General features: G+C 44.8%; 1 protein-coding gene across 1 annotated transcript; it reads right to left on the reverse strand.

Annotated features, from left to right (window-relative positions):
- Nucleotides 1-555: 555 nt before the first annotated feature.
- Nucleotides 556-5,849, reverse strand: LOC129765691 (uncharacterized). The gene is made up of 2 exons (XM_055766104.1): nucleotides 3,003-5,849; nucleotides 556-2,901 (listed from the first exon to the last, which is right to left on the reverse strand). Exons 1-2 carry the CDS (start codon nucleotides 5,847-5,849, stop codon nucleotides 556-558), a joined length of 5,193 nt encoding a protein of 1,730 aa, XP_055622079.1.
- Nucleotides 5,850-13,131: the final 7,282 nt, after the last annotated feature.

Consider the following 13,131-nt stretch of genomic DNA (forward strand, 5'->3'; position numbering starts at 1 on the left):
ATGCGTGAAAGTTGATTGATGATTTGACGATATCCTTCAAGACATCCTCGAATCCTACATCCATAGGAAAAAGGCAAGCCAATTCCTCGGTAACTTCGAAAACATGCTCTCCACTGATTAAAATACATAGTCAGTAGCTCGTTCTTTTGAACTTTCAAACAAACAATTTTCGCTGCTAGCTCAGCCAATTTTCCAGCACAGGATATGGCAACAAACTTGTCCATTTTTGACGCATGTTTCGACCCACATTTTCGATTCAGATGGCTGGCCGGCTCGCGATGTGACAGCTGAGAGAAGAGAGGACTGGTCTAAAGTGCGCCCGCTAGCACCAGCCCCTGGTTATGATAGAAAAAAGGCTAATGCAGTGCAGCCAGAACCAACATACCCGCCGTCTTGAACTGTTATGTTCAACAGAAAACTAATAAACACGAAACATTATTTTTTCAACTATATAGGCTACGGATTTGTCTTAAAATCTAGGAACTTTTTATCTTAAGCTAACAAACAAAAATCCACTTATCTAGTGCTATGGGCATCAACGATGGTGCTGGAGTTTTATTCGTCGTTCTGGGTGCCCATGGAACACGGAAGCATGCAGATCTTGACGATAGGTCGAGTGATGATACCGCCACCAGCGGTCCGTAGATCAACAACCCTCGTTAATCCATCACCTCCAGGATGGATGGCTTCGATCCGAGCAAGGGGCCATCGAATCGGTGGTTGCATCTCGTCGACTACGATGACAAGCTTTCCCGGAGTAATGTCGTTGTTGCGCATCCAACATCGGGTGTCCTTCAGCAGCTCTTGCAGATACTCCTTCTTCCAATGCATCCAGAATTGCTGCGCATGCAGTTGCAGCTGCTGGTAGTGGTCAAGTTTGTACGCAGGCAGGTGTCGCAGATCTGGGTCGGGCAGAGCAAGCAGCGATGATCCGATGAGGAAATGAGCTGGAGTCAAAGCGGCCACGTCGTTGGGGTCTTCGGTCATCGGAAGCAATGGTCGGCTGTTCATGGCTGCTTCAATTTGCGTGAGGACGGTGGCCATTTCCTCGAACGATAAGCGAGTTGTTCCCAGGGTTCGGTAGAGGTGCTTTTTCGCCACTTTGACGGCTGCCTCCCACAGGCCACCGAAATGTGGAGCTTTTGGAGGAACCATGTGCCAGGTGATACCTTCGTCGTTGCAGGTGGCAATGATTTCGTCCTGCTGGGCTCGGTCGTGGAATTTGGCGAACATCTCAGCTAGCTCGTTTCTTGCTCCTTCGAAGTTCTTCCCGTTGTCCGAATAGATGCGGGAAGGCCTTCCACGTCGGGCAATAAAGCGTCGAAGAGCAGTCAGGAAACCTTGAGTAGATAGGTCGCTGACCAACTCTAAGTGCACTGCTTTGGTCGAAAAGCACACAAAGAGGCACAGATACGCTTTTGATGACGAGGCGCGTTTGTGGATTGGGCGAAGATATACAGGACCAGCGTAGTCAACTCCCGTGATGCTGAACGGACGGCTTGGAACGACTCGATGGAAAGGCAGCTGTCCAATTTGCTGCTGAGCCGGTACTGGGTTGAGACGTGTACATCGGAAGCAGTTCCGAACCACACTGTGGACGAGCCTTCGACCTCTGGGTGGCCAATACTCCTCGCGAATGGCAGTCAACAGAAAGCGCCCGCCGCCGTGAAGCAGTTTGCGATGGAAGTGTTCAGCGATTAGGTGGGTGAACGGATGGTTAGTAGGGATTAGGGCAGGATGTTTAGCTTGGTAGGGCATAAGAGCAAATTCAAGACGTCCTCCCACTCTCAAGACTCCCTCTGGATCGAAGAATGGAGTCATTTTACGGATGTGCGACTGTTTGGAAACGGGCTTCCCCTCCTTCAGCTGCTTTATTTCGGCGGAATAGCCATCTTCCTGGGCCAATCGGGTCAGATATGCTTTGGCCTTATTGATCTCCTCTACGGTGAGCAGGTGTGAAGTGGGAACAGCTGAGTGTGAAGGTTGTGTGCGGACTTTCGATCGGGTGTTTCTGACGAAGCGCATACAGTATCCGACGATATGAAGCAAGCGACTATAGGAGGACCAGCGAGAGAACCACGGATTGATTGTTGATGACGCTTGAGTGACTGCCACGATGGTTTTCACCTCCAACTCTTCCTTTGGAACACCCGGAGGAATCGAAATTGGCCAGCTTTGAGATGGCTGAGATAACCAATCGGGACCACGACTCCACAAGTCGCTGTTCAGGAAGTCTTCGACCGTCATTCCTCGAGAGACCAAGTCGGCAGGGTTGTCAACTCCACGAACATGCTTCCATTCGCAGCCTTGTGTGTACTGCTGTATTTCAGCCACTCGGTTTGCCACGTATGTAGGCCAGACGTTTGGAGGTGACCGCAACCAATGCAGTGTCACTGAGGAATCCGACCAGAAGTAAGAAGCGGAAACCTTGATGTCAATGGCATTCTTGATGCGAGAGTGTAGATGAGCGGCCATCACAGCCGCACACAGTTCCAAGCGGGCGATTGTGATTCGTTTCAGCGGCGCTACACGGGACTTCGAAGCTAGAAGCTGGATTCTTACTCGTCCTTGTCTGTCTTCGCATCGGGCGTAGGTGCAGGCACCATATGCGGACTGGGATGCATCAGCGAAAGTATGCATCTGAACGACGGAATCGGAAAGAAGGGCGTATCTATCTACACGATGTTCGGAGATCTTCAATAGCTCCTGTTGATAAGATTCCCATTTCGAACGGAGGGGTTCTGGTACCGGGTCATCCCAGTCGCAGGAAAGCAGCCATAATTCCTGGATAACGATTTTAGCACGAACGACCACCGGGGCGATGAGTCCAAGAGGATCGAAAAGCCTGGCTGTATCGGACAGAATGGACCGCTTGGTTGGAACTGCATCGCTGAACTGCATCTTGGAATCAAAACGGAAAAATCGCCTTCAGGTTCCCAAATGATCCCAAGCGCTTTGATGGATTCCTCAGGAGTGAACTGAAGGGCGGATTGTGTCCCAACTTGCTCGTTGCTGAGACCTTGCAACACCTCAAGACGGTTAGAGGCCCACTTCCGCAACTCGAAACCACCCTTCGGTAGTAGCTCGTCGAGCTCGGTACGCAGACGGATCGCTTCTTCAATAGATTGGGCACCACCAATGAAGTCGTCCACGTAGAAGTTCTTCTTGAGCGCTGGACCGCCAATCGGATACGCTGCGCCTTCGTCTTCCGCTAGCTGCTGCAGTGTGCGTGTGGCCAGGTAGGAAGATGGAGCCAAGCCGTACGTCACGGTTAGCAACTCGTATACTTGAATTGGTGTTTTCCCGGAAAATCGCCACAGGATGCGCTGGAACCTGACGTCATCGGGGTGTACGAGTATTTGCCGGTACATTTTGGCAATGTCGGCAACGAGAGCGATGGGGAAGGTACGGAATCGAAGAATAATATCCAGCAGATCGTCCTGCACCACGGGACCCACGCAAAGAGCTTCATTAAGCGAGAAGCCGGTGGAAGTTTTCGCTGAGCCGTTAAACACGACCCGAACCTTGGTCGTCGTACTTTCCTCCTTAACTACGGGGTGGTGGGGCAGGTAGTACGCAGGAGCATCATCATCGTCAGCTTCGACCAACCGCATGTGGCCGAGAGAGATATACTCCTTGATAAACTTGCGATATTCTTCTTTCAAATGTGGATCCCGTTCCAGTCGCTTTTCCAAGTGTTCGAATTGTCGCTGGGCATTGTTTCGGGATTCACCAATCATGACTTCAAAGTCGGGTTTGCGGGGATAACGCACGATGTAGCGTCCTTCTTCATTTCGGGAGACAGTAGACTGATACAGGGTCTCGCATCTTCGCTCCTCTACAGAATATGTATCGGTGTTGGTCAGCTCCTCTGTTCGCCAGAATCTCTCCAAACATTCCTCCAGAGAAACCATGGAAATCTCAACTTCACTACACGAGGCGGTTGGCATCGATGCCTGCGTGGATGGGCCAGCATACGAAGTACCGGCCACGATCCATCCGAAGACGCTATTGACCAGAAGTGGGACGTTTCTGTCAAGCTGGATGCGTTCGTTGCTGGGGAAGAAGGAGTAGAAGTGCCTGGCGCCTAGAACCATATCTATTGGTTGGCTCTCGTTGAACGAAGGATCAGCCATGAAGAGATCCTCCGGAATTTTCCATCCTGCAGTGGAAATGCTTTGCGACGGAAGATCGGCGGTCACTTTATCCATCACGAGCAAATTCACACCACAAGAAAAGTTGCCCTTCCTGGATTGCACCTGAGCGAAGACGGATTCAGTGATCGATTTCGAAAGCTGACCTGCCCCTTGGACCGTTACATTTGCAGACTGTCGACGTAGTCGTAGAATCCTCGCCATCCGATCTGTGATGAGGTTTGGTTGCGATGCACTGTCCAGGAGAGCGCGAGCGAGATATTCCGAACCGTGGGAACCGATGACCTTCACGACAACGGTGAGCAGAAAGACGTTCTCACGGGGCTGTTGTAGAGCAGTACTGACCTCGACAGGTGGAGCATTTTCGGCAGCAGCGACTATAGATTGCGTAGAAGGTTCGATCGTAGGTGATGGAGTGGAAGATGACCCTGACGAGACTGCTGTTGAACCAGAAGAAGCATTTTGGCTACTGGCTTTTCGTGAATCAGTTTCATGGAGAAAAGTGTGATTCCGTCGATTACATTTGCGACAGTTGAGAGTGGAGGAACAATTGCGAACGAAGTGTCCACTGCTCAAACAGTTGTGGCATAGCCGTTTGGAAGTCACCAACTTATGTCGATCTCTCATCGGAAGGCTTTGAAACTTGGAACACCTCGCGATGAAGTGCGCTTCGTTGCAAGCACTGCACTTACCCCCAGAGCTGGTAGTCGATGCGCAAGAAGTGAGGCGAAACTGGGAATGAGAGTGATTTCTCTTCGACGAATGAGAATGACCACTTGAAGACTCGGCGGTATGGTGATTCACCGAAATGGATTCCAGCACTCGGGTTCTCCTCTGCAGGAAATCGATGAGACAGGCGTAGTCCGGGTTCTCCACTGTTGACGCGTGGTCCTCCCAAGCCTTCAGTGAGTCGTCGTGCAGTCGCGTGCACAGAAGATGCTCCAAGATGGCGCTCCAGGAATCGGTTGGTTCCCCCAGCTGCTGCAGAATCTTCGTATGCCGCTCGAAGTCATCCACCAGGCTATGCAACGTCGCAGCGGACTCCTTCTTCATGCGAGGGATGTCGAAGAGCGCCTGCAGGTGTCTCTTCTTCAGCAAATAGTCGTTAGAGTAGCGGCTCTCCAAAGTCCTCCAAGCCAAAGCGTAGTTGACGGAACTGATTCCGATGGATTCTATCAGCTGAGCAGCTTCACCCTTGACAGCTGCTCGTAGATAGTGGAACTTCTGAATATCCGGCAACTCCGGATTCGAGTGAATGAGCGCCATGAAAGTGTCGTGGAATGCAAGCCATTGCATGTAATCACCGTCGAATTCGGGCAAAGAGATCGTAGGCAACTTGATACCAGAGAGAGTGGAGGAACTACGAATGGGAGGAGGGCTGTGGTCTTGAATAACGGGAAGCGGAGGTAATTTTGCAAGGAGACTAGCTTTAATTTCAAACAGCCGAGATTCAAACTGCTCACGAACACATGCATGCTCTGCCCTACCTTCATCCGTAGTTTCGTTGTCCTCGAGCTGCGCCTGCACAGCTTCGAGCCCATTCCAGATGCCGTCGAGGTATTGAAGACGCACTGAAACCTGCGCTTGGTCCCGTTCTGCAACATATCCTTCGATGAAAGCTTCTGCCCGACCCAGCGATGTAAGCAGCGTCTCACGCCGGGATAGCATCTGCGCCGCCGTCCGCGTTTCTGCCATCTTCCGCAGAGGCTTGATGAATCAGCAATGGATGCTCTCCGGATGACCTGATCCAAGGCAAAATGTGCCTTGTAGAAAAAAGACGGGTGGGTAATGTCGGGGACATAACCGGAGTGACGTAGGACTATACAAAGGGGACAGCTTTTGCTAAATATATATTTTAATTATATTGTTTTATTTTCTTCTACCTACCTATCTACCTGAAAAATGAATTACTTTACTGTTTACTTTTTATGAACATGTTGGGGGTTCTGAAAAGAACCTTTGGTGTTGTGTTTTTGCGTTTTTTTTTACAAACTTGATTCTTGATTTTTTTCTAAAGGCTTTGTACTTATTAAATGCTCAACGCCGGGCATCTTTCGGCGTATGCATATATCGTACAATCAAAATGATGGCTGTGATAGGGAATGCATAGGTAGTCATCAACTCATTCACTATCATATATTTCATTATTGAGCACATTACCGTACCTTAAACTGTGGTTTCGGAGACGAATGAATTGTAAGATTTGTAGTATCCGTAAACAAAGTAAATAAAAATAAAAAAGAACTGAGGTTTTGGAGACGATCTGTTGAAAAATAAACGAACTATAAGAACTTAAAATAAGAACAGAGCAGCAGGAAATACATAGCTCATCATGTTGCTCCTTAGTTATTTTCCTATACAATGCAGATGTAACGTCAGTCAGTCAACCAAAGAAAGCAGTTCTTGCTACCGAGAAAATTCGTTTATGCCATCCTGCATACAATGTGTTGTAATTTGAAGCCACTTTTAATTCGGAAACTATACATGGGTTTGTGAAAACTGAATGATCAATTTAAAAAACCCCAACCAGTTCAAGAACAAGCATAAACAAAACAAAACAGTTTATATTATATGTCATATTATGTCACTTTAGAATGCATTGGTATTGTGAAAAACTTTTAATAACTCTTTTTTGAATGGTTTAATGGCCCTGTAAAGCGCTGTGTTTTACGGTGGCTGGTTTTGCCACCAAAGCGGTCTGTATAAACAAACTTTTTCTTTCTTCTACCTGCTGCCGTTTTGCGATTGCGATTGCCACTCGCTGAAACTAGTTGTTTCCTTGACGAGCGCCGAACCGAAGCTGCTCTGTTCTTGATGCGTGTTTTCTGATTGTCGTGAGCAGCTTTGCAAGCCAACTCGAGCACTCCGACGGTCGAAACTCTATAATCGCTGTTAGGTATACTGGTGCTCCGGCACCAATCCGTTCGGCCTAGTTACCCTTGCGGAGCAATCAATGAATGCGACCAACAGGGAACTGGAAACATGCACGGTTCGAGTGAGACTTTGCCTTTCCCTTAACTTGTCCTCCTTTGTTACGTCAACACGTCCACGTTGCTGCTTGTTTTCTTTTTATGATGTGATGCGATGCTAAACGATGCCGTACAACCACACTGGTTTACGGTTTGAAAGAAAATGAGATATTTTTTTTGGATCCGCGCGCTTTATACTCTAGCGGTACACGCTCACAGGATAGAGACAAATCGGCAGACTCAGCCAAAGGGACGAGTCCAACGAGACGAACGAATGAGCGTTAAAAGGCAGCGATGGCAAAAAAATACATTCATTACGATTTGTTCGCTCGTTGGATTCACATGCAGGCTAAAAAGGGTCCTTTTCAGGATCACAAAATTATCTTCATTCTAAAGAGTTTATTGTTTTGTTATCACTCGATATCCCCATCTTGTTCGGCTAAACCTTCCTGTTTAGCGATTTGTTGCCACTCGCCACAGCTTTCACAGTTGGAAAATTTCTTCCCATCCAGCTTTGTGACATGTTGTACAGTAAATTACATTCAATGCGACGTGCCGAAGCACCACTCAGTGTCGCATTGGAGGCGATTTTAACCTGTAATTGAACATTTGCGATGACAGTGGTACAGTGTCGACTTTCAATGTGGGGTCATAATTTGGATCTCTATGTTTACAAAAATGTCCAACTAATTATGTCGCATTACATGTCCGTCCAATTAGCTAAATGTCGAACTAATTGTAAATTACTGTACTTTCAATCTGGAAACAATTTAAGAATTGGTGTAAATTGAATAATCAGGAAAGTCCCCAACTATCAATAAGCTCAGAACAACTGCCAAATTCACATACTCAGCAGATCCTGGCAAACAAATTATGAAAAAATCAAATTGTTTTTTATTATTATTTTGGATATTATTTTAGAAAACATTGAACTATATTTCGTAAACTCTTTTTTGAAAGGTTTAATGGCCCTGATAAGCGCCTTGTTTTATGGAATGGTTTCAATTTAGAAAACTTTGTACTCGTGGTTTTGAAAAAAACCATTTCGAACGCCCTCGATGCCGCCTTGTTCTGGATTTGCCACCAAAGCAGATTGTATAAAGAACAAACTATTTTCTTCTGCTACCAGCTGCCGTTTTGCGATTGCGTTTGCCATTCACCACTCGTTGCAACTGCCTGTTGACTTGATGTCCACCGAACCGAATGTGTTCTGTTCCGAATGCGGGTTTTGTTTTCGGCGCGAGCAGCTTTGGCAGCTAACTCGATCACTTCGGCGGCCGAAACTATATAACGCCGGCTTGGTGGACTGGTGCACTGGTACTAATGCGCTCGGCCTAGCTACCCTTGCGGGGAACTCCAGACCGACACGATTCGAGCGGGTTTTGCCTTTCCCTTAATTTTTCCTCCTTTGCCATGTCCAGATTTGGCTGCTTGGTTTGGTTTGTTGATGGGTTGTGATGCGAACTGATGTGGTGTACGGTTTGAATGAGAATGATCGTTACGGCAGCGGAGCGGGGATTTTTAAGCTGACTGGCTGGCTCGAGAATTACGCATGTATGAGACTGCGACCAATGTTTCGTTCTTTTTTTTTTCTTTTTCCTTTCCAATCGTGCTTCATTCTATTTCGCTGCTGCTCTGGTTGCCCGTTTTGGTCGGTACAATTTGAGGAGCACAAAATGGACCAATCAAAAATGGGCACATAGTGCATTTGGACAATGCTTGATATTTCACAATTATTCAATTATTTATCTCAAGAAAAATGAAATGTTATTCGTTATGATAGATGCGTAGATATATTTCCTATCAATTGATGCAAAAACCTTTGCGATCTATTGAGAAATGCTCGAGTTATAAACGTTCCAAATCTTGTATTTTTTCCTACTTGTTCAGTGCCTAGATTTCCATTTCACCCCCTATATCTTCCGGTTAGACGTAGTCCTACGTCAAAAGGGATCTAAAGGGCACCTGCGATACTCGCAAAATCTAATTGGACAGGTCTTTACCTTGCGCCCTATAAATCGAGCCTTGTATTTTTATTCAGCCAACCGGAACTCGATGCAGTACGGTCCGTACTAAGAATCGTCACACTAGTCCGTCGAAATGGTCACAGAGGGTAGCGAAGGGAGCTCGAATCCACCGCAGGGGTAGCGGGAAAGGTAACTCGTCCTACAGAGCAGCGAGTATCGTCACGGACACCGTCAATCCAACGAACTCGGCGATGTACTGCCACGAGGGGGCAGCTACAAGGAAATAGGTCCAATGCTGCAGTGCGTATCGCCAGATTTGCTGCACTGCAACAGGTCTACCGAAAACCACGGCGCGTAGTGCCACAGCACGAAAAATCCTCGATGGGGATCGTCACAGCACGTGTTGAAGGGAATTTGCAGATGAATACAAAGTGGCTAGGGACGCCACAGTGCACAATGCTCCAATTGTGTTCGGTGATCGAAGCAGCAAAATGGCGCTCTAGGCCAGAAACAATGCCACCGTCCAGTTTCAATGGCAAATTGTTAACCACGAACAAGCGAAGTCGATCAGTGCATGAAAATGAAAAAAATGGTATCTAAAGGGCACCTGCGATACTCGCAAAATCTTATCGGACAGGTCATTACCTTGTGCCCGATAAATCGAGCCTTGTATTGTTACAAGCAGCAAACGGGAACAATAAACTCCTCTGTTGAATGCCGTCAATGCTAGCTTTAAAGATGGCGGCGCCCTGGTTCCAACAGCGCTCAGCACGTGGTTCGGACCAAATCCTGGTCACGGCACCAAAATTATGTTGGTGCACTCACCCTACGTTGTGTTTCCTTAAAGCGGGTCGAACAACTAATATGACTGCTCTAAGCAGCCGGTCGGTCGGGTAAGCTGGCTGGCCGGCTCGCGATGTGACAGCTGAGAGAAGAGAGGACTGGTCTAAAGTGCGCCCGCTAGCACCAGCCCCTGGTTATGATAGAAAAAAGGCTAATGCAGTGCAGCCAGAACCAACAGTGCCCCCGAACCAAATCACCAGCTGTATGGAAAATGTTGTATAGGTCACCAAATTAAACATTTTGGCAGTAGTACCATATATTTGAGTCCTCATATGGTACCATAGGATCTATGGTGAAAAATGCTCCTTTTTGTTTTTTTCACGCCATTCTTAATAGCTTTGAGACAAAAATAAGAAAAAATACTGAAAGTACATCTCACTAAGGTGTATCGATAAATATCTACAAACAATTTTTTCATCAATAAATCTAATAATAAAAAAAATTTAAATACGCGGTACACATTTTTTTTTTATATAAAATATAACTTTTAGACCCACTTCTGCTCTATATTTTATTCAAATGCGTTTGTATGTGTCTTTTTTTTCTACGTGGCGTTATTTTTTCCTGAATTTTGAAGAGAGCAGTGAGAGACACCAAAATAATTTTCTTTGTCGTCTGCATTATTATTTTAATTTTTTTGAAATCGATTATTTTATTGTATTCGTGGTTTTGAAATGTAGGATTGAAATAAAAAAAAATAACGATAATTTGGATTTTTTAAGTTTTTTTTCTCATTAATCCGAATGATCTTCCCACAAGGACTTTATTTTTTTTCACAGAGCACTATCGCACTGTTGACTCGTATGAATTTGCTAAACCAACTAAATCCAATGTAAAGATAATCTCATATATTTTAAGATACGAAAAAAAAAGTTGTACAGCACAATGCTCTAAATATACCGACAAAATTTAGACACATGAAAAACAAAATTTAAATAAATGTTATAGCAGTACTGTGTCTCTTAATTCAAAATAAATTAAAAATGCCCAAGGCCAAAAAATTTTTTTTTGACGTAGGACTATGTCCTTGATTTCTTTATAGGGTATATAGGGATAGAGCTTTCAAATGCATATTACTCGAAATCATTATTGTGACATATGTTGTGTTATATACCATTAAACAGGAAATTTATCCAGCATTTTGCTTAAAACATGAACTGTGAATATAGTAAAACAAGTTAACAATTTGACGATCAAAATGGGTATGTTTTCTTTCGATTGCATTAACCACTCGCTTTCCTCCCGACGCAACGAGCAACCTTTTTGCCTGCATTTCGGCGTTAGCTCACAATGGGAAACGATGCATATCAGGAGTTATTCTCCATTTTTCGGACAAACAGCCTTTGGAAGTCGGCAGAATCAATGAAGAGCTGATCTTGGATGATGGCTTTACTCTATTATCCCCATAGCTCAATCTAGTGATCCCCGATAATCGTTCGATTAATCGATAAATCGAATACTTCCTACAGCAATCGATTATGTCTTTTTTTCTGCATGTGGCGTAATTTTTTTTTAATCGAGCGAATACTATGCAACCAATAATCGAAGCGAACGAATAATTCACGTCGATTAATCGATCCAAATGCAGGGAAAAAAACGCCGGTACGGCTTCTGTAGTTTTAATTTTTTAGAGGTGTTTTCATTATTTTTGAATTTATATTTTACATTTTTAAATTCACAATGTAGTGACTAATTCGGCCTTGTAAACGCTATAGTCTGCATGTTTTTGTCAGTGTACTTCTGCTTTGCAATTAATAACTTTGTCATCGACTTTTCAGTTCAGAATGTTCTTCTGGATAATAGTAAAAAATCGAATGTGAGTGAAAAAAAACTAAAAATTTGCTGGGTAGTAAATAACCAACATATATTTTTTTGTTTAACCATATGATTCATTCTCTCCACTGTACTCACAATAGCCACCTAAATTACACTTTAACGTTGGAAAATTACATTTTTGCTTGAAATAAGGTATATTTGAAATGTAAAAAAAAAGTTTTTTCAAACTTTATATAATCGAGTCGAAAATTGTATATAATCGAATCATATATAATCGACTCTGTATATAATCGAGTCCGACCTGTATTTCAATTTTAGTATTTATTAGAGTTTTTAGAGATTAGAGAGTAGAGTTTGTGGCACGATGCATAGCTTGTTTTTTTTTTATATTTTTACAACTGATGAAGAGATGTCACAAACAGGTTGGTAAACCAAACAGCAACCGCAGCACCACTAGCAACTAAAATAATGAAAAATACAATGAATTATATCTCTCAGTGTGCCGATCAATCGATTAATCGATTATTTTGGGTGATTAATCATATCGAATAACAAACAGCTGAAAAATATTCGATTAGCTGACGAACGATTAAAAGAGTTCATTCAAAGTAAACTGTGGAGGCGAGGGCCAGAATGGTTACAGGATCCGAACAATTGGCCCAAAAACGGACCGGATGATTCATTTACATATGAAGACCTGGAACTTCGTGTTAGTCTACCAGCACTGGCTGTGAGCACTCAGCCAGACCCATTATTCTACTTACGTTCATCTCTAAACTCACTTCTACGTATCGTCTCTTACTGTTTGCGTTTCGGACACAATACCAGGTTCCAAGCAAAGCACATCACTGGACCTTTAGCTGTGAAGGAGATAGGAAAAGCCAAAAGGGTGTTGACGCATTTAGCACAATCTGAACACTTCGCAGAGGAAATCAGACAATTAAGGAAACAGCAGTTAGTCCTCAAACAATCACCATTGAGATTACTAAACCCCTACCTAGATGAGGAAGGAATTATCAGAGTTGGTGGTCGTCTTCGAAACTCATCTATTGATTATGTTACTAAGCACCAGGCAATACTACCAAGTCATCATCCTTTCACTCGTATGTTAGTAAACCATTTTCATCTACAAACTCAGCATGGAGGTCGCAATTTAACACTTTCTACGATGCGGCAGGAATTCTGGCCGATACACGGCAAACGAGTGGTCAATGCAGCTCTACGCAGATGCTTCCGTGTCAACCCTGCAAAAATACACCAACCCATCGGTCAACTTCCCGGAGCACGTGTTCGCCCCAGCAAGCCTTTTTCAGTTAGGGCGTGGATTACTGTGGCCCTTTCTTTTTGAAACCCCCGCACAGACGCGCCGCAGCCCCCAAGTTTTATATAGCAGTATTCATCTGTTTCGCCACAAAGGCGATA

This window comes from Toxorhynchites rutilus, chromosome 2, assembly GCF_029784135.1.
Source record: "Toxorhynchites rutilus septentrionalis strain SRP chromosome 2, ASM2978413v1, whole genome shotgun sequence".
Lineage (NCBI taxonomy): Eukaryota > Metazoa > Arthropoda > Insecta > Diptera > Culicidae > Toxorhynchites > Toxorhynchites rutilus.